This window comes from Eleutherodactylus coqui, chromosome 10 (assembly GCF_035609145.1).
Source record: "Eleutherodactylus coqui strain aEleCoq1 chromosome 10, aEleCoq1.hap1, whole genome shotgun sequence".
Taxonomy (NCBI): domain Eukaryota; kingdom Metazoa; phylum Chordata; class Amphibia; order Anura; family Eleutherodactylidae; genus Eleutherodactylus; species Eleutherodactylus coqui.
In genome coordinates, this window is record NC_089846.1 from 126,568,355 (window position 1) to 126,589,553 (window position 21,199).

General features: G+C 46.7%; 1 protein-coding gene across 1 annotated transcript in view; it reads right to left on the reverse strand.

Annotated features, from left to right (window-relative positions):
• Positions 1 to 216: 216 nt before the first annotated feature.
• F9 (coagulation factor IX) overlaps positions 217 to 21,199 on the reverse strand; it is an 80,861-nt gene continuing 59,878 nt past the window's right edge. Inside the window, exons 7-8 of the mRNA XM_066579886.1 lie at positions 6,468 to 6,597; positions 217 to 1,066 (exon numbers count right to left, since the gene is read on the reverse strand). Coding sequence (XP_066435983.1) covers positions 516 to 1,066; positions 6,468 to 6,597 — 681 coding nt within the window. The 3' untranslated portion in view covers positions 217 to 515. The remainder of the gene's footprint in view (positions 1,067 to 6,467; positions 6,598 to 21,199) is intronic.

Consider the following 21,199-nt stretch of genomic DNA (forward strand, 5'->3'; position numbering starts at 1 on the left):
TTTACTATATTGTAGTTCACAGTGAAAACTACAGCTGGGTACAAATTACGTTCTACTAGAGTCAACCTTAACGATGCAGCAGGTACGGACCCGCTGTGCCACTGATCAATTGGCATCAGCCGCACAGGACACAGTAAGCACAGGAAGAGGGTAAAGAACGCCGTTGGTCATGAGCGCCAAACTTTAACAACTTTGATCTGTTTTATTACTCTTACTTTTATTCTACTTTTAATATCCAATGTAAAGTCCTACTGAGAACAACTTCAAATTACACTAGAACATTTCATCAAACAGAAGAAAGCTAGCGGCTCTCTTCTAACATATTTTCTTGTACCAACGGCTTAAAGAGAGATTATCTACAACCAAATATTTAGAGGATTATCCAAGCAACTTCAACTTTTAATTTCCTTGGTTAAAATTAAACATTTCTTGATGAATCATACTAAGAAGCACATATTTCTACGAGTGCTGAAGCCTTAAAAAGAAAAGATCTTCATCTATAATCCAGGCCTAGCTTAAGGGAGCTTTGTCCTACTCAATATCCAGTCAGCGAATCGGTACATTCGAGTATATACTCCATATTTGTCTTTCTCTGCACATTTGTCACCCCAGCTGGTAATACCAGTCAGAAACCAAGTACTTTTGAATACCGAGGAATGGGGGCCGCCGCTATCCCCCTGACATGAGTCTTTTTCTTCATCAGCATATCCAGCGCAGAACATGTGTGTGGACACAAAAAATCGGCTTGACTTCTTGCAGGTGGCTCGGTCAATGTAGGGCACAGCCAGCTTCTGAAGTTTTATACTTGGCCTTCCTAAGAATCTTACGTTCCCCCAGCCAGTCACCCAGCTATGTGATACAGTTTTCACCAGTTTGTCTATGAAATCTCTGTCTCCAATGCAGATGGGTCTTGCATAGTCACTGAATTTGATTGAGCCCACTAGTTCTACAAGCGCTATGTCATTATTGTATTTACTCTTGGTTGCATTGTAGGTTGCATGGGTGATAACTTGTGCTATTTTCAGTTCTTCCTCGGTCCCCTCTTTAACTTCTGTGTTATAGTCTCCTAATAAAAGTAAATAGTAAGATTGTTATTAACTCCCAGTCATGTCCTTACAATATTTCACACAACTTTGAAAATATAATGCAAGTCAAATAACCAGAAATGGACCGAATACAATAAGGTATCTGTTACAAATTTTGCACTCAGGCCCCGAACCTGCCTTCAAGTTATGTATCTGTGTAGAACTACTTGACGAGTGACTGAATAACCTATTTATCCTAATTTTTCTGTTTTGTAGTAGACATTGCCTGTTTATTGCCCATTGTTTTCAATTGTTCCATCTCCCTTATTTGCATATTACCCAGAGGAGCATGAATGGCCTTATAAGTCTCTTCACTCACCTTCTAAGTGTTCTCCAGATAGCATTCCTGATCCATATCACAGGCATCTCGCTAACCATGCCAGAAATCTACTGCTCACTGATGAGGGGCAAACACCCCAAAACAGCTGTCTGTATATGGATTCTGGCCTGGCTTTTAATTCCCAGGCATTGCTACAAGGCTTGTATAAGAGTCTAACATTGACTTGCAGGAAGCTGCCTTCCAATAGGTGGCACTTTAGAGGTATTGTTCTATCTTCCTTATTTACAAATCTCCATTTGTAGCAGAAATTAATGGTTGTGTTACATAGAAGTGCATGTATTGGGGTGGGGGTGGGGGGTTGAATTAGGAAGAGAAGATTAAACTAATTTTAGAAAAAACATCTTTGCTCACAATTGACTAAATTGAAGATTATACTCCTGTGGTATATTCATGTTCTCCTTTTTACCCTTTTAACGCGTCTGGCCTATATTGCACTGTAACCTCTTCCCATCATACATACAACTACATACATGCTAACTTCCTATGCCCTGTGCAGTTAGGATGTATATAAATGTCCACAGTATATACTATGTATGGAGCGGGTTTGGAAGTCGGCTCCGCTACATAGACAGCAGGTAGCGGTTGCTTTTGACAGCTAACAACTGCCTACACCAGCTGCAATCTGAGATAACACTGATGGCAACTGTTAACCCTTAAAATGCTGCTGTAAATTCTGAATCTGGATTGATCAGAATTGAAATGTCCCGATCGACAGGGGTCATAACAAATTTGGAAGAATATTCCAAACTTAATTTTTCCCACAGTCACCACATGCCTGGGGGCAATGCTGATTAGTCTCCAGGCAAAGCCCTGTGATCTCAGCTGTCATTAAACACTAAGATCATGAAACTTCTGCACAGTGGGTGGGTGGGGTGGGGTGGGGGTGGGGGACTCTAGGGGGATTTTCTGCTAGGATGTTTTAAAACTTTCTTGCAGAGATAGATAAGCACTGACTGGGCATTAATTGTCTATGGGCAGTCCTGAAGTGGATAAATGACAAGTAGAAGACTCCACCCTCATTACATATTGACATAGTAAAAAAGAAAGATTTCAATGCATTGGTTATGTTTAACCCTTGATGGATTATTTGCAGTAGAATTATTCACTACATTTTTCTACTATTTCTTCCAGTGATCCTTCCCTAATTGCGTTTTTTCACTCTCTCCATACCCTGAAAGGATAAAGATGCTACATAGAGATGAGCGAGCCTACACGGTAAGGCAGTTACTCGAGCAAGCATCGCTCTTCCTGAGTAACTGCTTAGTGTTCCGAGCAGGCTCGGGTGGGCTGCGGGGGATGGAGGGGGGGGGAGAGAGAGAGAGATCCTGGCTATATTGCTAGTACCTACACTAACTAGAAGTCCAGCGGCACCGGAAACAGTTCACACCGCAAGCTGCAACAGCACAGACAACCGAACACAAGTCACACAGCAAGCTGCACAGGACCTTTCTTGCAGACCCACACAAAGAACCTGTTCACACCACAAACAGAGACAGAGTGAGCACAGAACAGGACTGCTCACAACAGACTACAACAGGTAGTGCATGCAACACGGACTCCACCCAGAGCTCGAATGCACACAGATGAAACTTCCCAGCAAGTCTAACAGTGTCCTCATACCAGGGGGATAGACAGTCAGCCACCGTGCTGACATAGGGAACTGTGTCAGGGATCCACCAACTGACCCACAGACGAGACGTAAGACGTTTGGAGGCCGCACCTGTCAGGGGAAGGGAAGAGGGGATCTGCATATGAAAGACAAGGACTACAGGTGTCCAAATCGTCTTTGGGAAGCAAAGAAACACAACAGACCTACATGCAAACACAGATCTGAGTGGGAACAAAACAGATACATCCAAACAGTACAAGACCAGCCACAGCTACTGACAGGGGGCTATATGTGCTGCAGGCTAAAGGGGATTGGCTGCTGGAGAATACCACACCCAGCCAGCTCAATTAACCCTCACCTGTGGAGCTGTGCTGCTAGGAACCTTAGTACTACAGATCCCAGCAGCACACGTAACGTGTACAAGCACTATGAGGCATGCTGACCTCGTCAAACAGCTTTTTAGGGGGTCCTGAGGGACTGACGCCCACTGATTTACTAAGGATAATCTTTTCCTAAAGATAGGGCATAAGTAGTTTACAATTGAACAACCTGCTTAATTCTGTGGGTCACTACAATTACAGCCATTCAAAATGAATATTTTTTTACTACTTTTGCATAATTAAAATACATTTCAAAATTCTATCTGCATTGCCACATGCCAAGACCCAGAACTATTTTATTTTTCTGCTAGTGGAGCTATTATTTTTGCGATACGTGTTTTATTCTTCATTGGTGCCATTTTGGAGTACTTCTGAGTTTTTATTGTATATTTGGAAAATAGATGAGTGGAAAACAGCAATTCTGGCACAGTTTGTTAAAATAATTTACTGCGTAGAATAAATAGCATTGTATTTTTTAGAGTCTGGGGTATTACGAATGCAGTGGTGATGCCTACTGTGAGTATTTTTTGAAGTTTTTCCATTACAAAGGGGTTTTATAGGTCTGTTTACTCTATTCTTTTAATGAAACTCTATTCTTTCTTTTAAAAACTGTTCTTTAGTTCCCCAAAGGGACTTAAAGCTGCAATCATTTGATCAATGACATATTATCCTGCATTACCCATCTAGAGCAGTATAGTGTATAGTATGCCTAAGACTGCAGCTTCTGGCAGGGTCTAGTAGATTGGCTTAGGGCTCCCACCCACTGGTGATATTTTATCCACTGCGATGCGATTCTAAAGTTAAAGTCTTGCATCGCAGTGCAAGAAAAAAATCGGCATGACGCTGACATATCGCCAGTCTTTTCAATGGGGCCAGCGGCAGCAGCGCTAGCCCCATTGAAAAGAGATGGAGAATGCCGGGGACTTCTGCCACAGCTGTAACAGCTGTGACAGCTGAGGCAGAAGTCCCCGGCATTCTAGCCTATTGCTTTCAATGGGATCGGCACTGCTGTCGATCCCATTAAAATCAATTGTTTTAGCCAAGCCCCGCAGAATGATTATCGGGGAAGGGCTTGAAATATAAGCCCTTACCCGATAATCATCAATAAGTGTGTAAAAAAATAAATAAATTTATTACTCACCTCTCCTGCTCTCAGCCGGGTCCTCCTGCTGGCTCCCTGGCACTGCTATTAAGCTCTTTCAGCAGTCGGGGATTTAAAAATCCCCGCCTCCTGAAAGGGCTGTGCAGATTGGCTGAGGGCTCAGCCAATAGCAGCTACTGCTTAGCTATTGGCTGAGCGCTCAGCCAATCACACATAGCCCTTAGCTATTCATTCATGAATAGCTATATCTTAGCTGTGGCAGAAGTCCGCGACATTCTCCCTATGCTTTCAATATCGCTAGCGCTGCTGTCGCTAGCCCCATTGAAACCACTTGCGATATGCCGGTTCTATACCGGCCTCTTTCTTGTGCTGCGATGCGAGATTTTTCTCGTGCTCTCGCAGCGCAAGAAAGAAAATATCGCCAGTGGGTGGGTGCCCTTACATGGCAGATCCATAGGCCTTTTCTAGGCCTCTGGTTGCCATAGCAATTCATTAACTTCTCACGATCACATCTGATTGTGACAGAGGGAGCCCACTCCTTCTCTCAACGACTTACTTAGGGGCCTCGTTGGGTGCAGAGTGTTAAGGCAGCAGTATGCAGTCCTAAGCTCTTGCTCACAACCTAAAGGTAGCGAGTTCAATCCCCGCAGGGTTCAGGTAGCCGGCTCAAGGTTGACTCAACCTTCCATCCTTAAAGCTTTTCGTGATCCTGCAGATTTTGGTGGGGATGTGCCATGGAATTGCTGCAGATTTCACCTTTTGCAACTCTGCTGTAGAATAGCTGTTAAGTTGCCAAGGTTGAACCCTGGCAAATATGCATCAAAATCCAAATACAAGACATGGATTTTGTGGTAGATTTGTTCATGGTGAATTTTTTGACCACATGTGAAAGCCCCCTTATAGACATATTTATTGATGTGCCGATGGCTGGCCTCATTTATAAGTTGATGAGTGGAGGTTTCAGCGACTAATGACTCAGTGCTCCCACCGCGGCGTCTGGGCATCCGGAATGCTCCTCTCCACTTCTCTCTCTCATTAATCTTTCCAGCTCTAGCCTATTTTACCTTCTGTAGTGCTGATGTGATCCTAGTCATTCTTTCTGCACACTCAGCAGCTCCCCCGTGCCTCAGCTTAGTGCCCTTTCTCCTCTGTAGTCAGCAGTCTCCTGCTTCCCCTTGTCTGGCGCCGTCTCTTCTTTCAACCCCGGCAGTCAGTAGTCCTGTAGCTCATTCTTAAGTCCTGCACTCTTGTGCAGCAAGAAAAGTCCTTTTTGTGGCTAGGCATCAGCCAATCAGTCAACGTTGATGGATCTTTGGTACACAAACTTTGGTACACAGATTTTAGCACAATTTTTGGAGCATTTCTTCAGTCCATATCAACCTTACAGCAACTTTGCTGAATGATAAATCTGGCGTATCTGTAGACGGTCTAGTCTAATCTTTTACCACCTATTAGTTTGCTTAGTTTCCACCAAATGCTTAACAACATCTTTGAAATCATTTTTATTGCATGATGTTGCATTTAGGCTACGCCCCATTTTCCAGGAATCCCTTTGCCTTTGTCGCCACGGCAAAGAAGTTTCCAAAAGGTTTTAAAACACATGATAAATATGGTGTAAACGCATGAACGCATAGAAAGCTGGATGGAGACCCTATAGAATAACTACCATTAGATGTCATTGGTTATCTCCATAAGAAATGATAAATGATAAAGAAACAAATCAATTAAATATAATATTAATACAAGCAGATCTATCAAATATCTTTGGGGATTTAAGTTGTAAATGCTCCATAAGTCCCTACGTCTTTCAGTAGGAACTGTGTGACTGTTGATCTTCTTGACATGGGGTGGTGGAAAAAAACAACCCAAACATTGTCTTCTAATAGGAAATATAGATGATTCGAGTTTGCAAAGCTTGGCATGTCACTGCATCACATAAATTGGACTTTACCTGCAACTACTTTGACTTCATCGAGTTGAAGATCCGGTAGAAGAAAGCAGTGGGCTGCAGTTACTATCCATTTTTCATTCACTATGGATCCACCACAGAAGCTTACGCCATCTTTATAGGCAAACCGGACCTAAAACAACAATGTAGTCAGGAATCACACTCAAAGTTTATAATATGCCTGTATAGATATGTAAGGCAAGAGCGTTTTATTGTGACAATCTTGCCATTATAAAGCGCAGGCCGAAAATCTGAAGCATTGAATGCCAATGCATCCGTGCAGATGGGCAATTGTCCAGTGGGTAAAAATCAGCCATCCGGAAAAGATAGCGCATATGGTGCGCATTCCGGTCATCCGCTTTACACAGAATATATAGCCAGTTTACATAGACTCCTATGGGAGCCTATGAGAACCATCAGAAAAGAGGATAGGGAGGGAGGTGAGAGGGAGTTTAGCAGCGGGTCGCATTATTAAGTCCCTCCCCTTGCTGGCAGCTGCCCCGTCTCTTTGCCGGCAGCTCCCATAGGTTTCTATGGGAGCTTATATTGCTGCGATCAGCTGGCAAAGGGAGGGGGGTAAGGCAGAGAGACTTTAGCAATGCTAAAGACTCCCCGCCGATGGAATTTCGGCAAAGCAGTGGAGAAGAGAGGCCTTATGGGCCCCCTAAGGCTCCTGGGCCCGGGTGCAACAGCATCCCCTATAGTTACGCCCCTGCCCCTCTCCCAATCTTGGGTTGTGTTGAGTGGCTGCACATGAGTCGGCACTGAACATTTAGCTCCCCCATATTGCAATCTGGCTTTCTGCATGCTACAAGGCATATGGTGATTGAGCCGCCCTGCGGTATCAGGTGTTGCGTATTCACCTTCACAATGGAGCTTATTTATTATTTCTTGGATGGAAGAATTTAGCATTTGTTCCTAAGACTGGGTGGGAGCAGCTCTATGGAGCATGGCTGCACACGGGCCGTCAGATGGACTTTAATCACTCCATACACTGGGATAGACAATGGCAAAAATAAACCGACTCCAGCTCGGAGCTGACGGAGGTTTTATCTGGTGCACCAAAGTGCGGCCATATGAAATAAATGTATAAAGAGGCTTCACTTCTTAATACATTTATCGCTGGTCGATGGGCACACAGTTTACTTAGATTGGCGTATGAAATGCCGGTCTGGTCTAAGTAACTAGGTCCCATTTTGTCCACCTAGAACAGGAGTCCAGTTTATTTATAAATTAAAGTAAGGAGTGGACCCAAGCGAATGTGCGGAATACAAAAGTTTTTCATAACAAGATTGCCCCAGGGCAGCAAAAAATGACCCATAATGCTGCTTTTACCATAAAACTTCACTCTTAGTTCATAATCAAAATAAAATGTGCAAACAAAAATCCTAATAACTCTAAAAAGAACTGAATGGAGTGGCTATATCCACTAGGTGGCAGATCTGCAGTGAGTATCAGAAATAGAAGAAAAGTTACATCTAGAGATGAGCGAACGTACTCGTCCGAGCTTGATACTCGTCCGAGTATTAGCGTGTTCGAGATGCTTGTTACTCGTGACGAGTACCACGCGATGTTCGGGTTACTTTCACTTTCATCTCTGAGACGTTAGCGCGCTTTTCTGGCCAATAGAAAGACAGGGAAGGCATTACAACTTCCCCCTGTGACGTTCAAGCCCTATACCACCCCCCTGCAGTGAGTGGCTGGCGAGATCAGGTGTCACCCGAGTATAAAAATCGGCCCCTCCCGCGGCTCGCCACAGATGCGTTCTGACATACTTTAGGGAAAGTGCTGTCTTGGTGGAGCTGCTATAGGGAGAGTGTTAGGAGTATTTTAGGCTTCAAGAACCCCAACGGTCCTTCTTAGGGCCACATCTAACCGTGTGCAGTAGTGTGGAGGCTGCTTTTTGCAGTGTTGCACATTTTTTTTTTTTGTATATCGGCCGTGCAGAGCATTGCGCCCTGCAGTAATTTTACATTGTCCAGGGCCAGTAGTGGTTAGGCAGGGACAGAAGACATTTTGATTGAATATAGGCAGTGGGCCTTTGCAAAAACATTTGGGGAAAAAAATCTATTTGGGCTGCCTGTGACTGTCCTCAGTGTTCTGGGTCTCTGCTGGGTGTAGTAGTTCTCCAAATTCATACGCAGCCAGCTAAGTGTTACAGCAGGCTTGCGCAAAATTATTTCCTGGCGTTCCGTAAGCGAAGTCAGCCTCCAACCACAGGCCAATAAGCGGCACATCTAATTACAGCGTTCTGTTTCTGCATTACTGGTAATACAGCATGCTGAGGGGTAGGGGTAGGCCTAGAGGACGTGGACGCGGCCGAGGACGCGGAGGCCCAAGTCAGGGTGTGGGCACAGGCCGAGCTCCTGATCCAGGTGTATCGCAGCCGACTGCTGCGGGATTAGGAGAGAGGCACGTTTCTGGCGTCCCCACATTCATCGCACAATTAATGGGTCCACGCGGGAGACCTTTATTAGAAAATGAGCAGTGTGAGCAGGTCCTGTCCTGGATGGCAGGAAGTGCTTCGAGCAACCTATCATCCACCCACAGTTCTGCGCCGTCCAGTGCTGCAAATCCGAATCCTCTGGCTGCTGCTCCTCCTTCCTCCCAGCCTCCTCACTCCACTACAATGACACATGCTCAGGAGTGGGAAGACTCCCAGGAACTGTTCTCGGGCCCCTGCTTAGATTGGGCAGCAGCGGTTCCACTCCCACCAGAGGAGTTTATCGTCACTGATGCCCAACCATTGGAAAGTTCCCGGGGTCCAGGGGATGAGGCTGGGGACTTCCGGTAACTGTCTCAAGACCTTTCAGTGGGTGAGGAGGACGATGACGTTGAGACACAGTTGTCTATCAGTGAGGTAGTAGTAAGGGCAGTAAGTCCGAGGGAGGAGCGCACAGAGGATTCGGAGGAAGAGCAGCAGGACAATGAGGTGACTGACCCCACCTGGTTTGCTACGCCTACTGAGGACAGGTCTTCAGAGGGGGAGGCAAGGGCAGCAGCAGGGCAGGTTGCAAGAGGCAGTGCGGTGTCCAGGGGTAGAGGCAGGGCCAGACCGAATAATCCACCAACTGTTTCCCAAAGCGCCCCCTCGCGCCATGCCACCCTGCAGGGGCTGAGGTGCTCAAAGGTCTAGTTTTTCACTGAGAGTGCAGACGACCGACGAACAGTGGTGTGCAATCTTTGTCGCGCCAAGATCAGCCGGGGAGCCACCACCACTAGCCTCACCACCACCAACATGCGCAGACATATGATGGCCAAGCACCCCACAAGGTGGGACAAAAGCCGTTCACCGCCTCCGGTTTGCACCGCTGCCTCTCCCCCTGTGCCCCAACCTGCCACTGAGATCCAACCCCCCTCTCAGGGCACAGGCACTACCGTCTCCTGGCCTGCACCCACACCCTCACCTCCGCTGTCCTCGGCCCCATCCACCAATGTCTGTCAGCGCACCGTCCAGCCGTCGCTAGCGCAAGTGTTTGAGCGCAAGCGCAAGTACGCCGCCACGCACCCGCACGCTCAAGCGTTAAACGTGCACATAGCCAAATTTATCAGCCTGGAGATGCTGCCGTATAGGGTTGTGGAAACGGAGTCTTTCAAAAGTATGATGGCGGCGGCGGCCCCGCGCTACTCAGTTCCCAGTCGCCACTACTTTTCCCGATGTGCTGTCCCAGCCCTGCACGACCACGTCTCCCGCAACATTGTACGCGCCCTCACCAACGCGGTTACTGGCAAGGTCCACTTAACAACGGACACGTGGACAAGCACAGGCGGGCAGGGCCACTATATCTCCCTGACGGCACATTGGGTGAATTTAGCGGAGGCTGGGACAGAGTCAGAGCCTGGGACCGCTCACGTCCTACCCACCCCCAGAATTGCGGGCCCCAGCTCGGTGGTGGTATCTGCGGCAGTGTATGCTTCCTCCACTAAACCACCCTCCTCCTCCTCCTCCTCCAACGCAACCTCTGTCTCGCAATCAAGATGTGTCAGCAGCATGTCGCCAGCAGTCGGTATTGCGCGGCGTGGCAGCACAGCGGTGGGCAAGCGTCAGCAGGCCGTGCTGAAACTACTCAGCTTAGGAGAGAAGAGGCACACGGCCCACGAACTGCTGCAGGGTCTGACAGAGCAGACCGACCGCTGGCTTGCGCCGCTGAGCCTCCAACCGGGCATGGTCGTGTGTGACAACGGCCGTAACCTGGTGGCGGCTCTGCAGCTCGGCAGCCTCACGCACGTGCCATGCCTGGCCCACGTCTTTAATTTGGTGGTTCAGGGCTTTCTGAAAAGCTACCCACGCTTGTCAGACCTGCTCGGAAAGGTGCGCCGGCTCTGCGCACATTTCTGCAAGTCCCACACGGACGCTGCCACCCTGCGCACCCTGCAACATCGGTTTAATCTGCCAGTGCACTGACTGCTGTGCGACGTGCCCACACGGTGGAACTCTACGCTCCACATGTTGGCCAGGCTCTATGAGCAGCGTAGAGCTATAGTGGAATACCAACTCCAACATGGGCGGAGCAGTGGGAGTCAGCCTCCTCAATTCTTTACAGAAGAGTGGGCCTGGTTGGCAGACATCTGCCAGGTCCTTAGAAACTTTGAGGAGTCTACCCAGATGGTGAGCGGCGATGCTGCAATCATTAGCGTCACCATTCCTCTGCTATGTCTCTTGAGAAGTTCCCTGCAATGCATAAAGGCAGACGCTTTGCGCTCAGAAACAGAGCCGGGGGAAGACAGTATGTCGCTGGATAGTCAGAGCACCCTCCTGTCTATATCTCAGCATGTTAAGGAGGAGGAGGAGGAGCATGAGGAGGATGAGGAAGAGGGGGAAGAGACAGCTTGGCCCACTGCTAAGGGTACACATGCTGCTTGCCTGTCATCCTTGCAGCGTGTATGGCCTGAGGAGGAGGAGGATCCTGAAAGTGATCTTCCTAGTGAGGACAGCCATGTGTTGCGTACAGGTACCCTGGCACACATGGCTGACTTCATGTTAGGATGCCTTTCTCGTGACCCTCGCGTTACACGCATTCTGGCCACTACGGATTACTGGGTATACACACTGCTTGACCCACGGTATAAGGAGAACCTTTCCACTCTCACACCCGAAGAGGAAAGGTAAAATGGTAAAATTCCCATCCGACAGCGCTAGTGGCCGAAGGTGCAGTTCCGAGGGCCAGGTAGCAGGGGAGGCGCGGAGATCAGGCAGCATGTACAGCACAGGCAGGGGAACACTGTCCAAGGCCTTTGACAGCTTTATGGCTCCCCAGCAAGACTGTGTCACCGCTCCCCAGTCAAGGCTGAGTCGGCGGGAGCACTGTAAAAGGATGGTGAGGGAGTACGTAGCCGATCGCACGACCGGCCTCCGTGACGCCTCTGCCCCCTACAACTACTGGGTGTCGAAGCTGGACACGTTGCCTGAACTTGCACTGTATGCCCTGGAGGTGCTTGCTTGTCCTGCGGCTAGCGTCTTGTCAGAGAGGGTGTTTAGTGCGGCTGGGGGAATCATCACAGATAAGCGTACCCGCCTGTCAACCGACAGTGCCGACAGGCTTACACTCATCAAGATGAACAAAGCCTGGATTTCCCCAGACTTCTCTTCTCCACCAGCGGACAGCAGCGATACCTAAGCAATACGTAGGCTGCACCCGCGGATGGAAGCATCGTTCTCTATCCCCATCAAAAACGGGGACCTTTTTGCTTCATCAAGCTGTGTATAATATTCCTCCTCCTCCTCCTGCTCCTCCTCCTGAAACCTCACATAATCACGCCGAACGGGCAATTTTTCTTAGGCCCACAAGGCTCAGTCATATAATTTTTGTAAACAATTTTTATATGTTTCAATGCTCATTAAAGCGTTGAAACTTTCACCTCAACCAATTTTTATTTTAACTGGGCTGCCTCCAGGCCTAGTTACCAATTAAGCCACATTAACCAAAGCGATTAATGGGTTTCACCTGCCCTCTTGGTTGGGCATGGGCAATTTTTCTGAGGTACATTAGTACTGTTGGTACACCAATTTTTGGGGGCCCTCGCCTACAGTGTAATCAAATTAATTTTTAGCCCACCTGCATTACAGCTGACGTTACATCAGCTGTGTTGGGCACTGCAATGGGATATATTTATGTACCGCCTGTGGGTTCCAGGGAGCCACCCATGCTGTGGGTCCACAGGGAGTTGTAACTGCATGTGTCTACTTCTAAAGAACCCCAGTCTGACTGGGGCATGCAGTGTGGGCCGAAGCCCACCTGCATTAAGCACGACATTACCTCAGCTGTGTTGGGCACTGCAATGGGATATATTTATGTACCGCCGGTGGCTTCCTGGCACCCACCCATGCTGTCGGTCCACAAGGAGTTGTAACTGCATGTGTCCACTTCTAAAGAACCCCAGTCTGACTGGGGCATGCAGTGTGGGCCGAAGCCCACCTGCATTAAACATGACATTACCTCAGCTGTGATGGGAAATGCAATGGGATATATTTATGTACCGCCGGTGGCTTCCTGGCACCCACCCATGCTGTCGGTCCACAGGGACTTCACAATAGGGAGTTGTACCTGCCTGTGTCTATGAATTAAAAACCCCGGTCAGGTTGGGGCATGCAGTGTGGGCCGAAGCCCACCTGCATTTAATCTGACGTTAGCTCAGCTGTGATGGGCACTGCAATGGGATACATTTATGTACAGCCAGTGGGTTCCAGGGAGCCACCCATGCTGTGGGTGCACACGGAATTCCCATTGCGGAGTTGTACCTGCCTGTGACTATTTATAAAAAACCACGGTCTGACTGGGGCATGCAGACACCTTGACAGAATGAATAGTGTGTGGCACATAGGTTCCCCATTGCTATGCCCACGTGTGCAGCTCCAGATGGAGATGGCACAGGATTGGATTTCTCATTGCTTCTGTACAGCATTCTGGACTATCGCCCCGCCCCTTTTAAAGAGGGTCGCTGCCTAGCCGTGCCAACCCTCTGCAGTGTGTGCCTGCTTTTCCTCTGGCAGACGCACTTATAAATAGACATAAGGGTGGCGTGGCATGAGGGCAGCTGAAGGCTGGGCAGGGACAGTTTGGTGTGCGCTGTGGACACTGGGTCGGGGGGTTGGGCAGCATGTAACCCAGGAGAAGTGGTAGCGGAGTGTCATGCAGGCAGTGATTGTGCTTTGTTGGAGGTAGTGGGGTGCTTAGCTAAGGTATGCATTGCTAATGAGGGCTTTTCAGAAGTAAAAGTTGTTGGGAGGGGGAGGGGGCACTCTTGCCGCTATTGTGGCTTAATAGTGGAACCTGGGAACTTGAGATGCAGCCCAACATGTAGCCCCTCGCCTGCCCTATCCGTTGCTGTGTCGTTCCCATCACTTTCTTGAATTGCCCAGATTTTCACAAATGAAAACCTTAGCGAGCATCGGCGATATACAAAAATGCTCGGGTCGCCCATTGACTTCAATGGGGTTCGTTACTCGAAACGAACCCTCGAGCATCGCGATAATTTCATCCCGAGTAACGAGCACCCGAGCATTTTGGTGCTCGCTCATCTCTAGTTACATCCAAAAGAAAATCTTTTCAGGTAACTCTATACTTTCTAAGTCCTGGGGTAAAGCTACCCAGCCACAAAATCTATAGCTACAGCTCCGCTGTTTAACTGGACATAGCAGCATCATCAGGAGCTTGGGGCCAAATGACCTGGAGTAGGGGTGTAGGGGGGCCAAATGACTTGGAGTAGGGGTGTAGGGGGGCCAAATGACCTGGGGTGTTGGGGGGGCTAAATTCCATTTTTAATTAGCTAGGTAGAACAATGCAGCAATAGTTGTAGAGTTACAGATTTTCTGCATAATTAGCAATATCCTAGACTTAGACCGTATTTACACAGAAGAGAAAACAGCGCAATATTTACAATCGGTTAATTTACATCACTGTGAACCAGCCAACCCAAACAACCAATCAGGTTGTGAATCGAGCAGAAGTGTTGTGGACTATAGATATATGCGTCCTGTAGATGTGGACATTTAGTGTCAGAGCCTACTCAGAGATCAGATGACCCAATAGGCACATTCACATACTGCAGCCTGTGCCTCACACTCCCTGGGTATCCGGCAGAAGTGTGTATCAGGATATAAGCCACGGACTAGTCTGGTGACAATCCATATACCAGACGGCTGTCTTCTTACCAGTTCTTTTGTGTTGTTAGTCTGTCCACCACCTTATTTTGATAGTATTAATAAAAGTTAGCTTTTTTATTCTTTTTCAGTGAATTCATACGTGATTAAGGATCGGAAGTGTTTCTCATTGATTTCAGTGGGAAACCTCGCATAACATGCACATTCAAAGTCCCATTGAAATCAATAGGCGATGCATTCGGAGGAAGGCAAAGAGATGGAACATTCCGCAGTGCGGGGGAAAAAAAGAAATCGCTCATGTGTTTGACTCCATTCCAAAGAATGGGGTTTGTATTCATGCAAGATTCGTGCTTCTCGCAACGCACAAATCTTGCATGATTTTCTCGGACGTGTGAAAACAGCCTAATAAAAAAATTATTTCTTTTGGATGGAACCTTTCCACTATTTGTGGCCAGGTGGCCACATATCGGTTTGGACCACTCCAGGGTTTTTTTTTCGATAAAAAGAATTTTTGTTTCCATATTTTGTGTTGATTATCAACTAAAAGTTTAGTTTTACAATGAATGTTCCATTAGGGATACTTTTTGCTGCCTTAGGGCAGATTTATTAGGAGAGATCGTTTGTCCATACATCATTGTGCCCCATATTACTACTCTAGGAACAATCACCTATTAGGTCTGTAATCCTTCCATCTTTTGCTGTACTCAGCCGTGAAGTTGTATTCCGGATTGATTTTTTTATTGTAATGTCAGATTTAGAATACTCGAGTTAGAGGAGAGATCATACCTTTTTTGGCGTTCTATCTAAGCTGTTCATGGAGTGATAATTACTGTGGGCTTTAGCCTCTAAGAGACCAGATAGTGATTAAACCTGGGGAGTTTTCATTAATACAGTAAATTTACCCACAGGGATTTATTGCTACATTAACTGTGCTTCAGATCCATCAGAATTATTTGATATTTCGGAGGACGACAATGTTTGAGATATTGAATAATGTGGCAGCTGAAGATTTGTCAAGACTTTCACCTACAGATCAGATTATCATAACAATCCAAACTGGATAAAAAGAGGGTTTATGGGTCAAAGCAAGACACAGTGTGTCTTCAATGTGGACCCTTCCAAACTTCTAATTTCCCAGTTTCCTGGAACCCCATGAGTGTGAATAACTTTTGCAAGAATGTACAGGGTGAAGGAAAAGTCTGGACACACCAGTTTAACTTGTGTAATATTGAGAAAATTGATTTCTAATGTGTGATGTCTTAGAATTAAAGGCCCAAATAGACAATGATTATCACTTAAAATTCGCTCAAAAGCCATCTTTTGAGAGATAATGTTTGTGTCTAAATGTCCCCATCTTTCAGTTTTCTGACGACCCAGTTTTCAGTTCTGCTTGAAAACCATTGTTCGGCAGAACAGCTGATAAGCAGGATCGCAGGCTGTGTTCTGCCAGGGGAGAGCTAATTACAGCTGATTGCTTTGTCTCAGCTGTCAGCCCCACTAGCAGAACAGCTGATAAGCAGGACCACAGGCTATGTCTGCTGTCCATGGTGCTGAATTCTCAATGGGGAGCAAGAGATTACATTGTTTTCTCTTAGCAGCCCATGGTTAAACAATGAAGCTAGTTACAGACCTCCTGCTGAGTTCTGCAACAGCTCCCAGAAGTTCATTTGCATGCAAATGAAGCTGATAAAGTACTAATAGCAATTAGAGCCTATTGCTGATCATTCAATCTTTTGAAAGATTGTCTTTGTTTGTAAATGGGCCTTTATCAATTCTTTATCATGGTATATTTTACCTGTTGATGCGCTAGAGAATGTTAACTTTTCTTGATATATTGGCAGGCCAAGCAGTTAGAGCAGGTGTATGTACCAACAAATGCATCTTTACTCAACCACATGTTAGTATTAAACTTTGGAGCAAGATGGCTTTTAACTAATCTATCTCTCAAATTTTTACCACAATGGTAGGTTAACAGAGGTCTCTCAGAGAAAGAGAGAGAGAGTCCTTGATATCAGTATCCTCTTGTAAGACCTCCCAACAGCGTTCCAGAATAGATCAAACTTTATAGGCCCCAGTATCAAATGTGCCTATTAGAGATGAGCGAGTATACTCGCTAGGGCACATTACTTGAGCGAGTAGTGCCTTAGCCGAGTATCTCCCCGCTCGTCTCTAAAGATTCGGGGACCGGCGGGGGGCAGGGAGCGGTGGGGGAGAGCGGGGAGGAATGGGGGGAGATCTCTCTCTCCCCCCCGCTCCCCGCCGCAACTCACCTGTCACCTGCGCTGGCCCTCAAATCTTTAGAGACGAGCGGGGAGATACTTGGCTAAGGCACTACTCGCTTGAGTAATGTGCCTTAGCGAGTATACTCACTCATCTCTAGTGCCTATAAATCTGATCTGACTTTGATTTTTAAGTTTACTTGCTTTTATTTCAACTTGCAGGTATTCAATAGGATAATATCTAAAGCATATTTGTTGGTTATCTGTTCAATTTTTGAACAAAACGCAGGTTTGTCTTGAAATAAAGTGGGGCATGAAGAGGACCTCAGACATCTAGGACCGATGATACTCAATAAAGGTGTTTAAATGTAACTCCAAAGAACTTAGATACTTTGATTCAGACTCCCACTTACCCCTATTGAGGGCTGCTGAAGGCAATGTCAGAACTACTTACAGCTATACTGCCAATAATTCTTCCACAATATAGAGAAAACACTGAATGGACGAGCATTCATAATTCTTACTTGAAAAGCAGTACCGCAACAAAGTCAAAAGGGGGTACATTCCCAGGGAACATCGATCCATAAAGAGAGAGGAACATCACTCCAAATGTATGAAGGGCATGGATGCATGCCTCCTCTGCGGGAATAATGCGTATTACCCAACCATGTATATCATCAGAAAAAGTTGAAAGCGGCTTCCAAAGTGCGGTTCAAAAAAGGATCTTTTCATTCCATAAAAACGAGTGTGACGTTTTCAAGCAGAGCCAAACACAGTGCGTGTGCACTAATTTATACCCCAGCTGACATCATCCACATGTGCCTCAATTAGTGACATCACCGCAATGGACAAACATCCATACTGTTATGTAACTCCACCCGTGTTTCCTTCATCCCCGTGATTCGTCTATTTTTAGTTGGATCGTTTCTCTCATTTTTAGGATTGTGCTACAGCTGAGATTACCGTATCCTCTGCTGTTATCTTTTATCCCATAATGCTATTTTTATGCATATTATCTTTTTGATCTTTTTTGTTAGAGTTTTTTTGTCTTCATTTTCTCCTCTTTCAATTATACTTTTTTTATTATGTTGTAGATAATAGTGCATTTTTCTTTGATGGCACTAAGTGAATAAGATAGAAAGTCTCATAATATTTCCCATCATTTCAAACAAGTTCGCATTACTATGGTTTAGCATTAGTCTTTAGAGTTGAAAAGGATTTTTTAAATTCATTATATCCAGTATCAAAGGCATGTTTTGATACCCAGTGCCTCTGCGTGAATGCTTTGATTTACTTTCTATTATGGGATACATATCAGCAGTCTGTAGATTACTATTCTTTACAATTAAACATACATTTCTACATCATATATGTTTTCTAGCACATTTTTCAGACTCCTAATTTCCCAGTTTCCTGGAACCTCGTGAGTGTGAATAACTTTTGCAAGAATGTACAGAGTGAGGGTGCATTCAAACGACCATATATCGGCTGGGTTTTCACGCCCAGCCGATATACGGCGTCCCTCTCTGCAGGAGGAGGAAGCTGGAAGAGCCGGGAGCAGTACTCTGAGCTCCCGCCCCTCTCTCTGCCTCCTCTCTGCCCCTTGCAACAATTTGCAATGGGAGGGGGCGGAACAGGGGCGGAGCTACGTTTCCAGATGTAGCTCCACCCCTGTCCCCCCTCCCATTGCAAATAGTGGCAAGGGGCGGAGAGGGGGTGGAGAGGAGGCGGGAGTTCAGTGCACTGCTCCGGGCTCTTCCAGCTTCCTCCCCCTGCAGAGAGGGACGCCGTATATCGGCTGGGCGTGAAAACCCAGCCGATATACAATCGTCTGAATGCACCCTGAGGGTAAAATATGGAATTTTAGTAATCATTTAGACAATGATTACTGCTCAAAATTTGCTCAAAAGCCATCTTTTGAGCAATAATCGTTGTGTCTAAATGTGCCCATCTTTCAGTTTTCTGACGAACCACAGTTTTCAGTCCTGCTTGAAAACCATCAATTGGCAGAATGGCTGATAAGCAGGACCGCACGTAGTGTTCTGCTGGGAAAAGGTTAATAACAGCTGATTGCTTGTCTCAGCCTTGACAGCCACACCAGCAGAATAGTTAATAAGCAGGACCACAGGCTGTGTCTGCTGTCCATGGTGCTGAATTTTCCATGGGGAGCTAGAGATTACATTGTTTTCTCTTAGCATACATCTAAACTCCATCCGTGTTTCCTTCATCCCTGTGATTCATCTATGTTTAGTTGGATCATTTCTAGATCATATATTTTTTCTAGCACATTTTTTATCTGTAAATCAAAATAACTAAGACTTAACTACGCTGAATGACCATTAGAGACCCCCATGTAATTGTGTATTGGACCTATTTGGCCTTCAGAACCACCACAATAATGGCATAGATTCCACTAGCCATTGAAATTGGTCTACAGGAATATTGGCCCCTGCGAACAGGAAGCTTCTTGCAGTTGCTGCAATTAGATGGAGTTATGACATCATCTGAACAGCTGACAGGAAGGGTTCATCGATTCATGCTGCTTTCACTAAATCCTAACCCTCCTGTCAGCATGGTCGTAAAGAAATCTGGATTCAGCAGTCCAGGTGTTGTTTTTCCACAGCTCAGTAATCCAATTTTTGTGCTCTTTTGCCTACTGGAGTCTTATCTTTCTATTCCTCGACAGTACTCCAACCTGTCATTAAAGGGGTTGTCTCACGCCGAAACAGGTTTTTTTTTTTTTCAATAGGCCCCCCGTTCGGCGTGAGACAAACCCAATGCATGTGTTAAAAAAAAAAAAAAGTTTAGTACTTACCCGAATCCCCGCGCTGCGGCGACTTCTTCCTTACCTTACTAAGATGGCCACCGGGATCTTCACCCACGATGCACCGCGGGTCTTCTCCCATGGTGCACCGTGGGCTCTGTGCGGTCCATTGCCGATTCCAGCCTCCTGATTGGCATAAGAAGGCATAAATGGCACCGAGACTTGGAGGACTACCACAGGGGCAAGATTTACAACTGGTAGGGAAGAGCCAGGCAGGATACAAGAGGGAAACTGAGGTGGCCTCCGAGAACCACACCAGTGGATATAGGAGCAACTACTACTCGGAAATCAGATTGTGTTCGTAGGCACAGCAATTTCTACTCAGTAAGATGCTGATCATGGAGCAGGGCAGGCCGCAAACATGGGAGATCCAGGAGAGATGCGGCCCCCCTACAGGAGGTATCCTGCCAGACGCAGCAGGAAACTGCTGACTTGGTGGTAAATATATTATTCTATATATTACCTGAGGTTGAAATAGGTTCTTAGCAAAAGATTATGCTCTTGACCTAGTCCCAAGGTGACTGGTTTGACCAAGAGGTAGATCTGTAAAACTTTGGGTACATACCTCTTCATTCCAAATAATGATGGTACATTCGCGCCTTCAGTTCCAATTCCCTTTCACTTAGCAGTTTCATTAATACACTAACTACCATACCCATTCTTTAACCCCCTCGGGATAGCAGTAAGGCCTCAGTTACATGAGCGCTGTTTTCATGCATTAGAGGCATGTGAAAAGAACGCTTCTATAAGAACGAATGGTTTCCTATAGAAGTGTTCACATGAAGGAATTGTAGATGCACTAAATCCTCGCACCAACCAAAGATAGGACATGGTGGCTACAATGCCCACATATAAGGTCCGTGCCGCGATGTGCAGGAGTTTCCATAGATGCCTATGGGAGCAGGAGTCTATGGTAACTCCTGTGCAGGAAAAGAAGATTTCTGCCAACCAAGGGAACACCCCACTACTTACAGTGGGACATTTAAAACCTGCTGCTCAGAAGCACATTTAAATGTCCCGCTGTAAACTCCTGTTAGTCTCCTCGGGGATGAGGGGAAGTCCTGGAGGGTTCCCTTAAACCCTGCAGGGACTAACAGGAATTTACAATGGGACATTTAAAATGTGCTTCTGGGCAGCACGTTTTAAATGCCCTTCTGTAAGCAGTGGGGTATTCCTCCAGCCCTGCTGCTGGGCAATGCCCCAGCAGGGGACTCCCTCCATCTCTCTCCCCAAGGGATTTCCCTATAGCAGGAAGAGAGAGGGAGATGAGGTTACAGGGCTTCTCCGAGAGTGTGAGAGGAGGAGGTGGGGCTAGAGGGATCCACCCTCTAGTCCCACCCATCTAGTCCTGCTCTATCTATCTTTGCTATGAGGAATCCATGTGAGAAGTCCCACAGTCCTGCCCCCTTTCTCTAGCCCCACCCCCTCTGTCTGCGGTATGAGGATATCCCTCGGGAATCCCCAGAGCAGGAAGAGAGAGACCCGGGCTATGGGTTAATCCCCCATAGCAGAGAGAGAGTAGGGATGTGGGGGATAAACCCATAGCAGGGAGAGAGAGCTGGGCTATGGGGGATTAAGTCCAGAACCCCTC